Below are 12,224 nucleotides of genomic sequence, written 5' to 3'. Positions count from 1 at the left end.
TATGCCCTGCCCAGAGAGAGATCACACCCGCAACCTTGGTGATGCTCTAACCGTCTGACCTGCCCGGTGAGGGCCAGTGTTGATTCCTGTTTAAGTCCTGGCTGGCTTGGTTTTTTCCACTGGTTTCAGTCAGAGAAAACTTCTTTCTCACTTGAAAGAATGTTCATTTTGTTGTTATTTAATATCTATCTTAGTGTTCACCAAACTTATGTAACTTTCTGCCCAATAATTAAAGTTCTCTTTTCACTAGACAGTTTATTTCTGGTGAAACACTAAACTACATTTAATTTCCCAGTCACTTTGAAGTAGTTTCTAGGGAGATAAAGGTGTTTAAGAATTATCCTATCTTTTGCACTGATTTGTGTAATGGGAGAAAAGAAGCTGGACTGGTAACAGTGTTTTATTAAAATACTAAGTTTTCCTGCTACTGGTCAGAGACAATCCCAGAAGAGAGGGATAGGGAAGAAAAGCGATTGGTTATTCTCGTCTGTATCATTTGAATGACACGGTTCTTCAGGGGAGAAGTAATCGTTCTAGGAACTTTTTCTGTGGGACAGATTAAACCTCTTGTATGTAATTCATATGTAGGTTATAGTTTTAAAGTCGTTAGTTGTTCAGTAATTGCCCTGAATTACATGTGAAGTTAAGAAAGAAAGGGGCAATAAATGGTAATGGAAAAAATACAATAAAAAATAAAAATTTTAAAATTTAAGAAAGAAAAGAAGCACCCTCCTACAGAGGGACGTCCATGGTTCCCCGCGTTTGGACGCGTAAGAACCGGAGGTAAAGACGCATGGACTTGGGGAGGTCTGGAGTGGCCTGCTCCCTGCAGGTTCGACATTAGCCATCCCACACAGAATGAAAAAGCAGCAGCACCAGCACCATTAACATGAAAAAGTTTAAGTTAATTTAAAAATAAATTGGGGGTATGTGGTTACTAATCAATGAGCATAAAGTCCCAGTCACACAAGATGAATAAGTTCTAGAAATCTGCTGTGCAACGTTGTCCTGTGATTAGCAGTAACATATTGTGTACTTGAATTTTTGTTAAGAGGGTCGATCTCATGTTAAATGTTTTTGTCCACAAGAAAAAGGAAATGTCTTTTCAAAGGCAAAAATGATATTGAAAATTTAAGCTTTCTACTCTTTGCAGCGTCCTGCCTCTCTTATGCTTTTGTATGCCGCCATGAAATAAATTTCACTGAAGTTGTATTTCTTCCTCAGGTGCAGCTGGTGAATAATCGGTTTAAAGGAGTCAAGTATTTCCGTTTGAACACACTAGCCTCTCTGGGTTATGTGGTTGTAGTGATAGACAACAGGGGATCCTGTCACCGAGGGCTTAAATTTGAAGGCGCCTTTAAATATAAAATGGTGTGTGAACATACAAACATTCTTTTAAAGACACAATTTCTTGTGCATTGTTTGGGGTGAAATCCCAGAGAGAGTCAGGGGAAGGGGCTCTGAGTGAATGAGAAAGAGAGAGAGTGTGCGTGTGTGTGTGTGCGTGTGTGTGTTAGAGTTTGGGGGTGGGAGGGAAGATGCAACTTCATATTCACGAGGCTAGCTCATGTTTACTTATATGTAACTTTGGGGAGCTGAGACAGAACCACTTTTTCGTAGAAATAGCCTCTGTTTGCTTTTTGTACGTCCAGCTTAGCTGGACGGCAGCACCGTTTAGCTTTCGGCATCCTGTACACTATTGAGAGGAATAATTGAGGTTTGTTCTGTCCTCTGTGAAGAGAGAAACCAACTGGTTAGTGCCTTCCTTGTGACAAGCCTCTTTCTCTCTACAGGAAGCTTTAAATGCTACCTTTTAGAGATGCCCCATGTCCTTTCTGCTGCTTTGGGAAATGATGAGAATCCGATGTTCCTTTTGCACAGTAAGGCAGTTACTGTGTTTGCCAGTGTATTGGACATGCTGAGTAAGACATGGGGATTTTCTCCCACAGCCAGTTCTTTGACCTTATGTTGTATTCTCATGTAAGTTTTTTTTTGTTTTTATTTTTATTTTGCTCAGTGAAGTGAGATTGTGTGCACTGGCAGGCCTAGTAATACAGACAGGGTGGTGGTGGTAGGAATTAAAACTTAATAGGACTTTAAAGAAACAGTATGTTTAGTTCCTAGAGGTATACTGTGGGGAAATAGGAGGATAAGGCCTCACGAATGATTCCTCCTGCTATACTGCATTACGTTTTAAAAAGGAGAAATGAAATTTAGTCACCCGATTCAGGGGGCTAATTTTTCACCTTTGGGTATGGGAAGGCTTGTTACAAGGAAGATGCTGGCTCTTAGCAGACAACAGAACAAATGGAAATGGGGAATGACCCAGATGGCCAGGGGCAGTTTGGGTTGCAACAGGAAAGAACTTTAGGACTAATGAATAACTAAACTCCAGGACAGGCTAGCAACAGAAGCTATAGATTCCTATCTCTAAATAGAGTTTAGAAAAGTTTTTCGGGCGGCAGAATCTCAATTGATCATGAATTGTAATCTAAAAACCACAGGTATTTTCAGTAAGAAACATTTATTAGCTTTAAAAGCAGTCTTACACTGAGACTCCCATTCATCAGAGCCAGTGAAATACTCCCCCTTTCTTGACAGGGACAGATAGAGATCGACGACCAGGTGGAAGGGCTCCAGTACCTGGCCTCCCAATATGACTTCATCGACTTAGATCGCGTGGGCATCCACGGCTGGTCCTACGGCGGATACCTCTCCCTAATGGCTTTAATCCAGCGATCAGATGTCTTCAGGGTATGTGGTTTCCCTTGTACTTATTTTGGTCATAAGGATAGAGTTTTCTGTACGGCGAGGGTATGAGGATGATGCTGATTTTTCTAAAGGTTTACAGACTTGGGAGTATTAAATAGATTTTTTTTAAAAACTGCTTGTCAACTTGGTGACCAGTTGTTGGTTATTTGTAGACAGATGCCAAAGGTTATGAGATTTAGTTATGATTAGTGAAAACATGCACACATACACACTAGATTGTAATTACATGTTTCATTGTTGGACTTCAAGCTCCAAGGGACCTGTCACTCAGGTACACTGGATCACTGTATCCTCAGCAGCTAAGCACAGTGCTTGACACATAATAGGTCTGAATTAAATCTGTATTAGATGAACAAATTATTAAATCTACAGATGATAGTTACAGTTCTATAAACAACTTCTTAGAAAAATGTGCTAGAAGAAAATATATAAAAATGCTAACAGTTGTTAAGAGAGTGGGAACTATGAGTAGTGGTTTTCTTTTTTATATAAGATGAGGGAAAGTAGGTTTACAGTTGTTCGTATGGGAAATAATACAGTAATTAATAATAATATAAGAATAAACTGTTTTGTGTACTCGTAACTGTAGACCTACTTTTGCCCCACCCTGTATTTCAATAACGTGATTTTATTTTACACAGTGAAAGATTATTTTTAAGAATAAAAACAATAGGGTTTTTGTTCTTTCATATATATTCAGATAACCTTTAATAAAATATCCACAAAGGGAACTTTGAAAACTGTCATAATTGGTCCATGCTTATAGCTGTTGGGAATGTAATTGTAACATTTAAATATAAAACTGCGTGGGAACTTTAGAATGAGGTAACTGTTTAGTGTTTAAATATGTTTCATTCATTGTTTTAAATCCTGTATTGCCAACAGAAGTCTTAAAAAATGACTGTTTTTCCTATGTATATAAAGCTGACAGACCCTTCTTGCACAGTTTTTCCCCAGGAGCAGGAATGAGTTTACACTGAGGCATTCATTCATATGTTCTAGTTCGTCTACCCTTTTAACAAACATGTTTATATTTCAACTAGCCCAGGCTAAGGGTTTAGTGTACAGCATGCCTGTGGAACAAAACACTAACTGACTCACAAAGTATCAAGTTATTGACCTTGGCACTCCGCCTTGATTTTTTGAGTGGTGTGAAACCATGTAGCTCTAGTCCTGGAGCTAAAGCCTAAGGATAATTTTAGGTTGTGAATTTGCAGTTACAGATTCTCATTGCTAGCCATTCTTTTCTGGACCACACTTGATTATCACTGTTGCCTTGTGCAGGTTGCTATTGCCGGGGCCCCGGTCACCCTATGGATCTTCTATGACACAGGCTACACGGAACGTTACATGGGCCACCCTGACCAGAATGAACAGGGCTATTACTTAGGATCTGTGGCCATGCAAGCAGAAAAGTTCCCCTCTGAGTAAGTTCAGGCTTTAAAATTAAGATTATAAATTTAAAATTGTATTTTTCAAAGTTGTCTTTAATAATAATTATGGAAACTACAAATACTATAGCCAAGACTAATACTTTATAGAGTACTAGAATGGCATGGATGTTTCTCAAAGCTGAACTATAGGATAGTTCTTGTGTTTTTTTTTCTACAAATTATATTTGAGGCGATTCACTTGTGCTAAAAGAAGTTTACGTGAACTGCTACTTGAGATGGAAAAAATTATTTCCGCATTATTTTACAAATAGTGTTCATGATTTTTCTTTTTCTGGGGACATGCTACCAATGCATGCTAATATTTTAATAGGAAATTTACACCTAATCTTTTTATTTTTTTAAACTTTTATACATGTAGCATCTGGTTAACAGGTTACAAATACAACATAGAAAATTTTGGATCCTTATTCTAACATTACACCGTAAGGAAGTTAACATAGTTCATTGTGATTAGTTTAAAGGTGGTGAGTGGTTTTCCTGAATACTCTGTCTTGCCTAATCCTGTGGTATTCGTTTTTCCAGACCAAATCGATTACTGCTCTTACATGGATTCTTGGATGAGAATGTCCACTTTGCACACACCAGTATATTACTGAGTTTTTTAGTGAGGGCTGGAAAGCCATATGATTTACAGGTGAGGTTTTCTACTTTTTTTCTTTTTTAAGATTTTATTCATTTTTAGAGAGAGGGGAAGGGAGGGAGAAAGATAAGGAGAGAAACGTCGATGTGTGGTTGCCTCTCACGTGGCCCTGACTGGGGGCCTGGCCCACAACCCAGGCATGTGCCCCGACTGGCAATCGAACCTGCTACCCTCTGGTTTGCAGGCTGGCACTCAATCCACTGAGCCACACCTGCCAGGGCTGGTTGTCTACATTTTTAAAATAAATAGTGATTAGTAATTGATTACTTTGAAATAACAATAAACTATGGAATAAGGCCGAATTTTCGGTTGTGGACATTCTTTGCTTAAGAGATCTAAAGTCATAGGCACAGGGAGTAGTGCCTCCAGTTGGATAAAAGTTAAGATTCTGTTGAAGTTAGGCTGAAACCTGCCTGTTAGATTCCATGACTTATGTGTTGCTATCTGCTTTCAGTTTGTAATCATGGAAAAGATTACAGGTGTCCATTTACTGTCCTCTGCTTTTCTTCTTTCCTTGCAAGGGTGAGGAAATGTTACTTGATTTTTGTTGTAAAGAGAATTTTTAGGTCCTGATTGCATTGCTCCATTACTCAAATAAAAAGATTTTAGGAGAAACTCTTCCTCCTTTCTACTTCTTACATAGATTATATGCTCTTAAGAAATGAAAAATGTTACTTTTTCCTTTTTTTGTTTCATTTGGCATTTCTGTGGGTAAACTATGAGATATTTGTCCACGGCAGCAGTTATTAAGCATTTTGGGCCCCCGTACATACCAAACAGCTTTTGTTTGTGTGGGTTATTGCTGTCATTATTTCTTGTGTAAGACATTAAAACTATTAAAATACTTATTTACTTAAAATTTTTATAATAAATTTTAATAATAAAAATAATAAAATAAATAATAAAAAAATAATAATAATAAAAATTTTAATAATAAAATTTAATAATAAACTATTACATGTTAATAAAAATCACATTTTTATGGAGAAGGGAGACTATTTTCCGAAACAAAACAGAATTTACTCAGAAAAATAGCACTGCTTTACATTTTCGTAAATCCCCGTAATGTCTGGCATAATAAGGAAGACACCTGGATTCTTACAGCTACTTCCAGACACTGTCTGTTGTGAATTGCTGTTTTCAGTCTCACGGAATATGTATTGAAGAGTTGGGAGGGTTTAGCTGTTTCAGATAATTGTGGATATTCTTTGATGCTACAAAACTGGACATGTTAGTGTCCTAAAGATTAGTTTTTGTGTGGAATCTGAGCCATATCTGTTAGTTTTTCATACTGTGTTGTTACATTATAACCTATTGGATCTTGTATTTCAAATGGATCTTTTATCATGCATTCGTCAGCTGGAAAATATTGGTTCGCCGAGTTATGCCAGTCTTCTAAATGTTGACTCGCTTCATTATATAGTGTTTTAAAACTCACGTGAAAATTCCACTGATCTCATCAGAAAAGTCTCTTAAGTTTGTATTGGGAAGCTCATGAGCTAGTAGTGCTGGATGCAGGTTTTCCAGAATTCTGATTTTCTCTTAAAAGCTCACACTTTATCATCGCAAACAAATACTGCCAGTGTCGTCCTTGAAGTGACCAGCTCGCTTCATTCATTCTTGAGAAAATGTTTGTCAGACACCCACGTCTGAATCACTATTAATCATCAGCCCTTCTTTCAAGTTAAAAATGAAATTCCACTTAGAAGTGTCAGCTCAGCTCACGACTCGGTTGCACGAGTTGTTTTTCCTGAGACAGCCATAGCAGAAGCACTTTATGCCTTCTCTCCCATTTTGTCACCACAGGGTTTTAAAAAGACGTCTACTCAGGAGTTGCAATGTGATAAAATTAAATTATAATTTTTACTGAGACAAGTGAAATTAGCATCTTTCTTTTTACTGCAAGTTTGTGGTAGTGAAGAATACTGTGACTTCTACTACAATTTAATGCCATTGCCTTGACTCATGCTAAGGTACCAGCACTGTTACCACTGCTTTCACGTTACCAGTACGAATGCCAGCCCAGGGAATATATGCAGATAATGTTTTAGTATTGTTCTGAAAGCAGTTTGACCTAGTGCATCCCTTGAAAGTGTTTCTTAGGACCCTAGAAGTCTGCATACTACACTGGAAGAACCATTGGTCTACACACAAATCCTTCTGTAAGCTTAATGGTGTATAGGGAATTATAAAAAGAGGACAGGGTCTACATTTAAGCCTTTAATCCATTTTGAGTTCATTCTTTATTTGGTGTAAGAAGGTGGTCTAGTTTAATTTTGTTTGCATGTGTCTGTCTAGTTTTTCCAACACTCCACTTGCAGTGTTGTAAATTTACAACAACCAATATATGGGAGCGACCCAAGTGCCATCACTAGACAAGTAGATAAAAAAGCTGTGGTGCATATATACAGTGAGATATACTCGGCCATAAAAACGAATGAAGTCTTACCACTTGCAACACCGTGGATGGGCCTAGAGGATATCGTGCTCAGTGAACTAAGACAGACAGACAGAATACTGTATGGTTTCACTTATATGTGGAATCTAAAGAGCGAAATAAGCAGAATGGAAGCACACTCATAGATACAGAAATCAGACTGGTGGCTGCCAGAGCGAAGGAGGGGTTGTGGGGCTGGATGAGAATGGTGAAGGGATTGAGAAGTACAAATTGATAGTTGCAAAATAGTCACGGGATGTAATGTAAGGTGCCAGCTGGGTTCTTGAAACACCAAGGGGACCGCTTCGTAAAGTGTATGATTGTCTAACCACTACGCTGTACATCCAAAACTAATACAAAATAACATGCCATTAAAAATTTAATTTAAAAAGAGAGGGGCCTTTAGGTAGGATGCATGTGTGTAATGTCTGAGAGGGTATGCTCTGTGTCGTTCATCCTGTGGGAGATCTTTGGAAGGCTTTGGAAGGAGATATATTATTAAATTCTTATTTCTTGTATTTCAATTTTTTTTGTTGTTAAGATCTATCCTCAGGAGAGACACAGCATAAGAGTTCCTGAATCTGGAGAACATTATGAACTGCATCTTTTGCACTACCTTCAAGAAAACCTGGGATCACGCATTGCTGCTCTGAAAGTGATATAATTTTGACCTGTGTAGAACTCTGGTGTACACTGGCTGTTTAACCAAATGAGGAGGTTTAATCAATGGAGACCATAGAATTGATCATCGCATTTTGATTCCTGCCACATAACATCTACTTCCGGAAGTTTATTTGTGCCATGCAGACATCTACAGCTTGTGGATAGTAATCTAATACCTTAACCATACACACAGAAAATTGAATGACATATTTCTGAGGGATCCAGCAATACCTTGAGAATTACTGACAGAAGTAAGACATCAGCACTATGTATCCCTGTTACCGTATTTTCACTTTTAATAGCATTATAAACCTCATGGACTTAATTAGTGTATTTTTACAGTATACTTCTGAGTTTGTTAAAATATGATGATATTAGTGATTGGTTTGGTTCAATTCCAGAATCTCTGACTAGTTACAGATTTGATAGCACTTAAATGTAATTGAATAGTTTATGCTTCATTGCTTGGGGTGTATCCAGCATGTTATGAATTAATCACTATTAAACCTATGACTTAACCAGTCATTAATGATTTTTCAAGGAAAACGTAGTGGCCTCCTAAAGACACTTACATTGTTTCATTCGAGCTCTGACCAGTCTTGAGCCAGTTTTAACTGTATCTAGGATAAACAGTTCTCTTCGACGACATGACAGAGTGAGCTTTCCCTTCGAGTAAAGGCGAGTAACTGTATGTAGCATGGATTTAATTAGTCTTACAATACTGATAATTACAGGCAGAAAAATTTTAATCGAACTATTAGAGCTTGAATATTTATAGGCAATTTCTTTTCCTTTAGGAAAAGGAAAAAAGTACACATTCACTTGTATCCTTCAGAAAATAGTGGTGCCAGTTTCCATTGGGTGTTTTCTAAATAAAATGTCCCAGGGCTTCAGGGAGACGCACGGGAATTGCGGTGGGGCAGGGAGAGCCGGCTGTGGAGGGTGGCGGGCGGGGGGAGGCGAGGGCCTGCCTGAGAACTAAGCAGAAGTATAATTTGACCAAAAGTACTCATGAAAAGTTTGGAAGGTGAAATTTAAATTCCTAAGATGTTAGGAAACCAGATTTTAAAAATTACTCTCTTGCCAACACAGTTATGGATGAATGTTACTCAGGAGAGGAAAAGTTCTTAAGAGTTACTTTCATAATTCTAAGTTCTAATTTTTTATTTTCTTTTAGTTTTAGAAACATTACAAATTTGAACTGCCTTCATCCTTTTTAAATTATTTGAGCATAATTTCGGTATTATGAGCTTAAAGAAATTTCCAGAACAACCTCTTTGGCATAAACTGATCCCAGCAAGCCATGTCTCTCTTTTTCAGTGTTCAAAGCCGGTGAACGAGTTGCTAAACGGCCTTGGCAGTCCCGGGGGTAGCTCTAGCACTTGATTGCTGAGGGAGCTCAGGTGCTGATTGATTGGGGTCTGTCCCTTAGAGTCTTGGGTGCTGGCTGGGGTGGGTGACATTGGAGCCTCGGGCAAAGAACATGACTGTGAATTTGACCCCTTTTATCACAAGCCTCAGTGTTTGGAAAGTTGTTACTAGTACTTTTAAACAACGCTCCAGGGGAAATTGTTCTTCTCTCTCTCTCTCACCACTGCACAGAGTAGCTTTCTCCCACAGAGGGTATGGCCTTGGTTAGTCAGAACAGTGACTATGCGTCAGAGGTGGGCTTCCCCACTGAGGGTCGGGTGGGGGATGGGAGGCGTCCAGAATCGCAGGGTGACCTGGGGTTCTGTCCTTGGGAAGGGGGTTCGGTTTTGCCATTTGTATGTTTGTCCTGTGTAATAGGCGCCACACTTGCCCCTTTGGTCTGTGTTTGTATTGACTTTCTTGTTTATGGTACTTTCCCATGCCAAGATTTGTTTCTATTTTTTTCAACGTTAAATTAAATTGATCTGGGTAAATTCTTCCCCAAGAAAGTATTTTCCCACATGATTTAACCATATATTTGACAGCTGAAAGGGGTGGTTTTTGTGGTCTGGTTGGCCCCAACAATCTCATCCTTACCTGATCTGCCAAGTAGAAATGGATTGGACAGTGGCTGTTAACCATGCATTTGAAGCCCTTCGCCCACTGAGGCTGTTTCTTTAAAATAGCATCTCTTATTTTATCAAAACAAACCTTAAAAAACCTCATGCACTCTGGAATTCACAGATTTTCCTTTTGCATGTTGCCTTTTCCTTTCCTGCTATCACGAGGAATGCTTCTGCTGTAATTCTCAGTCGCTTAAATGCCGGTCTCTTTCTGTAGGGGGAATACCTGACTGAATTCACTTGCAGAAAGACAGCTTGACTGAATGTGGCTTTTTAAACTGTTGTGTAAGACACAGTCAATTCAAGCAGTCAGTAGAAATATCACTAAACCTGTAGGTCCCCTGTCTACAGACAATTTGAAAGGCAAGATTATATAAAAGTAGCAGCAATTTGGGTGAGAGCCAAAAGGCATGAGGTTAAAGATGAAGTGGCGTTTTTGCAGGCTTGATGGATGGGCGCACTTGTTCAGTCACTGGCAGGTAGGGTCGCTTGTCATTGTTGAGCCAGCGGGACTCAAAATCTAAGATTCGTCTGGGACACTTAACTAAGAGAGATACAGTCTTTAACCTCACTCTTACAAATTCAGATTCGGTTTATTTGGATGGAGACCAGAAATCTGTATTTCTAAGAAGTTTTCCAGTTTTGCAAGGCATTCGTGGGCTGCTTTAAGAAACTTTTCTATAGACAGTGGAGTTGGATTAAGAAAATAATTGGCAATTTTTACACTGGACTCATTTACAAGAACCTAAAACAATTAAGACAGCTGCTCATCTGTGATAGCTGTTGGTCCCTTCTCACCCTAAAAGAAGCAGAAGAGGTCGTTAACTATGTATCCCTTTTGTCTGGAGAGTCCTTTTGGAATGAAGGTCTCTCCCTCTCTGCCATTCCTGGGTCGTTTCCATAGCCTCAGGCGAGAGGACGAAGTCACAATGCATGTATTACTTTCTGAATGAGTGAGATACAGGTGAGGAGGCTTGCTTTTTTACTCCCAGTTTTATTCCTTACGGAAGGTGTGCCCCACCTCTCTCTAACATCATTCTCTCTCTGGGTGGGATGATTCCCATGAGATCTCTCCTTATTATAGAATCATACATGTGTCAAGCTGGTATATCTTTGATATAATCTAATACTCTTTGTTAGAAGAGGAACCGACATCTAGAGAGAGAAGAATGTATACCCATGGCCGGTGTTCAGTCGGTACTAGACCCCATTCAGATGTCCTGACTCATGGTAGTTAAATATGTAGAAAAGGCAAATTTTTAAAGAAATATTTATTAATATATTCCTATGAAACATTTTAAAGATAACATAAAATGGTTAATTTTTCCATTCTAAAGTAAATGCTAAGCATGCTTATTAATGAAGCAGTACTTCTCATTAGTTTATGACATTCTAAAGTTCATCAAAACTGTACTGAATGTGTCCTTGGTGTAGTGGAGGGACTGGGGACTGGGATGCAGAGTGCTTGCTGAAGCCTGGGAGCCCGCCTGAGAGCTGCTCGAAGTAAGAGACGAGACATGGCCCTATCGAAACTAAGGTGTTAGTGTCCATCCCCAGCAGACATAACGGAATACTGAGACCTGCCTGACACCCACCTTCCCAGCCTCTCCCAGCCTCACCTACCATCACGCAGCCTAGAGTGTGGAGACATGTCAGTGCAAGGTGCTGGCTCCTGCTTGTTTGGCAAGAGACAGCTTTGGGTAATCATTTCAGAAGTCCCTCGAAGACAGAAAAAGTAGTGTTTGTATGTTTGTTTTTTAAATAACCCAAGTACAAATTTATGTTGTATTCAGCACAATTGGAGTTCAGGTCTTTAATTTTAGACATAAAGTGCCTGCTGCTTTAAGCATTGACTTGTATAAAAAGAATTGCATGTCTCACACCAGTAAGTTTATGGGTTTCCTCATTTTCAGCTTCATAGCTTTTAATCATGTAAAGCAAAACATTAGTTTTGTTGCATTTTATTACAGGTTCTTTGTTGCAATAAAGATGCTGCTAAAATTAATTGATGTAAATGTTCTTCTTTCCCCCTGTTCTCCATTTGAACAGTCCTGACTTGAGTAGTGGCAAGGGTGGAGTGGTGAACACACACGAGCAAGGTCATGTGCTCGCAGTGGAGAAGGGAGACTGTAAGGTGATGACGTGGGGCTCCTGGTACTATACCCACTAACCAAAATTGCACCCAACCCAAAGAAGGGTGTGCAGAGTGCTGCTTGTGCCTGCCA

The 12,224-nt window shown here is 39.1% G+C and overlaps 1 protein-coding gene and 1 non-coding gene across 6 annotated transcripts in view; both read left to right on the top strand.

Annotated features, from left to right (window-relative positions):
- The window catches only part of DPP8 (dipeptidyl peptidase 8), a 58,282-nt gene extending 46,278 nt beyond the window's left edge, over nt 1-12,004 (top strand). For 3 of the 5 annotated variants that reach the window (XM_045822982.1, XM_045822983.1, XM_045822984.1), the window contains exons 17-21: nt 1,225-1,371; nt 2,602-2,754; nt 4,057-4,199; nt 4,749-4,860; nt 7,845-12,004. In XM_045822982.1, coding sequence (XP_045678938.1) covers nt 1,225-1,371; nt 2,602-2,754; nt 4,057-4,199; nt 4,749-4,860; nt 7,845-7,967 — 678 coding nt within the window. In that variant the 3' untranslated portion in view covers nt 7,968-12,004. Of the gene's footprint in view, nt 1-1,224; nt 1,372-1,793; nt 1,934-2,601; nt 2,755-4,056; nt 4,200-4,748; nt 4,861-7,844 lie in introns of those variants that run through there. The other 2 variants (XM_045822985.1, XM_045822986.1) reach the window with 2 other exon arrangements.
- Nucleotides 728-857, top strand: LOC123809045. Its single transcript, XR_006783921.1, has one exon. It is a non-coding gene; the product is annotated as a small nucleolar RNA SNORA38 (small nucleolar RNA).
- Nucleotides 12,005-12,224: the final 220 nt, after the last annotated feature.

The sequence above is a fragment of the Phyllostomus hastatus genome, unplaced genomic scaffold, assembly GCF_019186645.2.
Source record: "Phyllostomus hastatus isolate PE091 unplaced genomic scaffold, TTU_PhHast_1.1 phas_scaffold_501, whole genome shotgun sequence".
NCBI lineage: Eukaryota > Metazoa > Chordata > Mammalia > Chiroptera > Phyllostomidae > Phyllostomus > Phyllostomus hastatus.
This window is presented reverse-complemented; position numbering and strand designations above follow the sequence as displayed.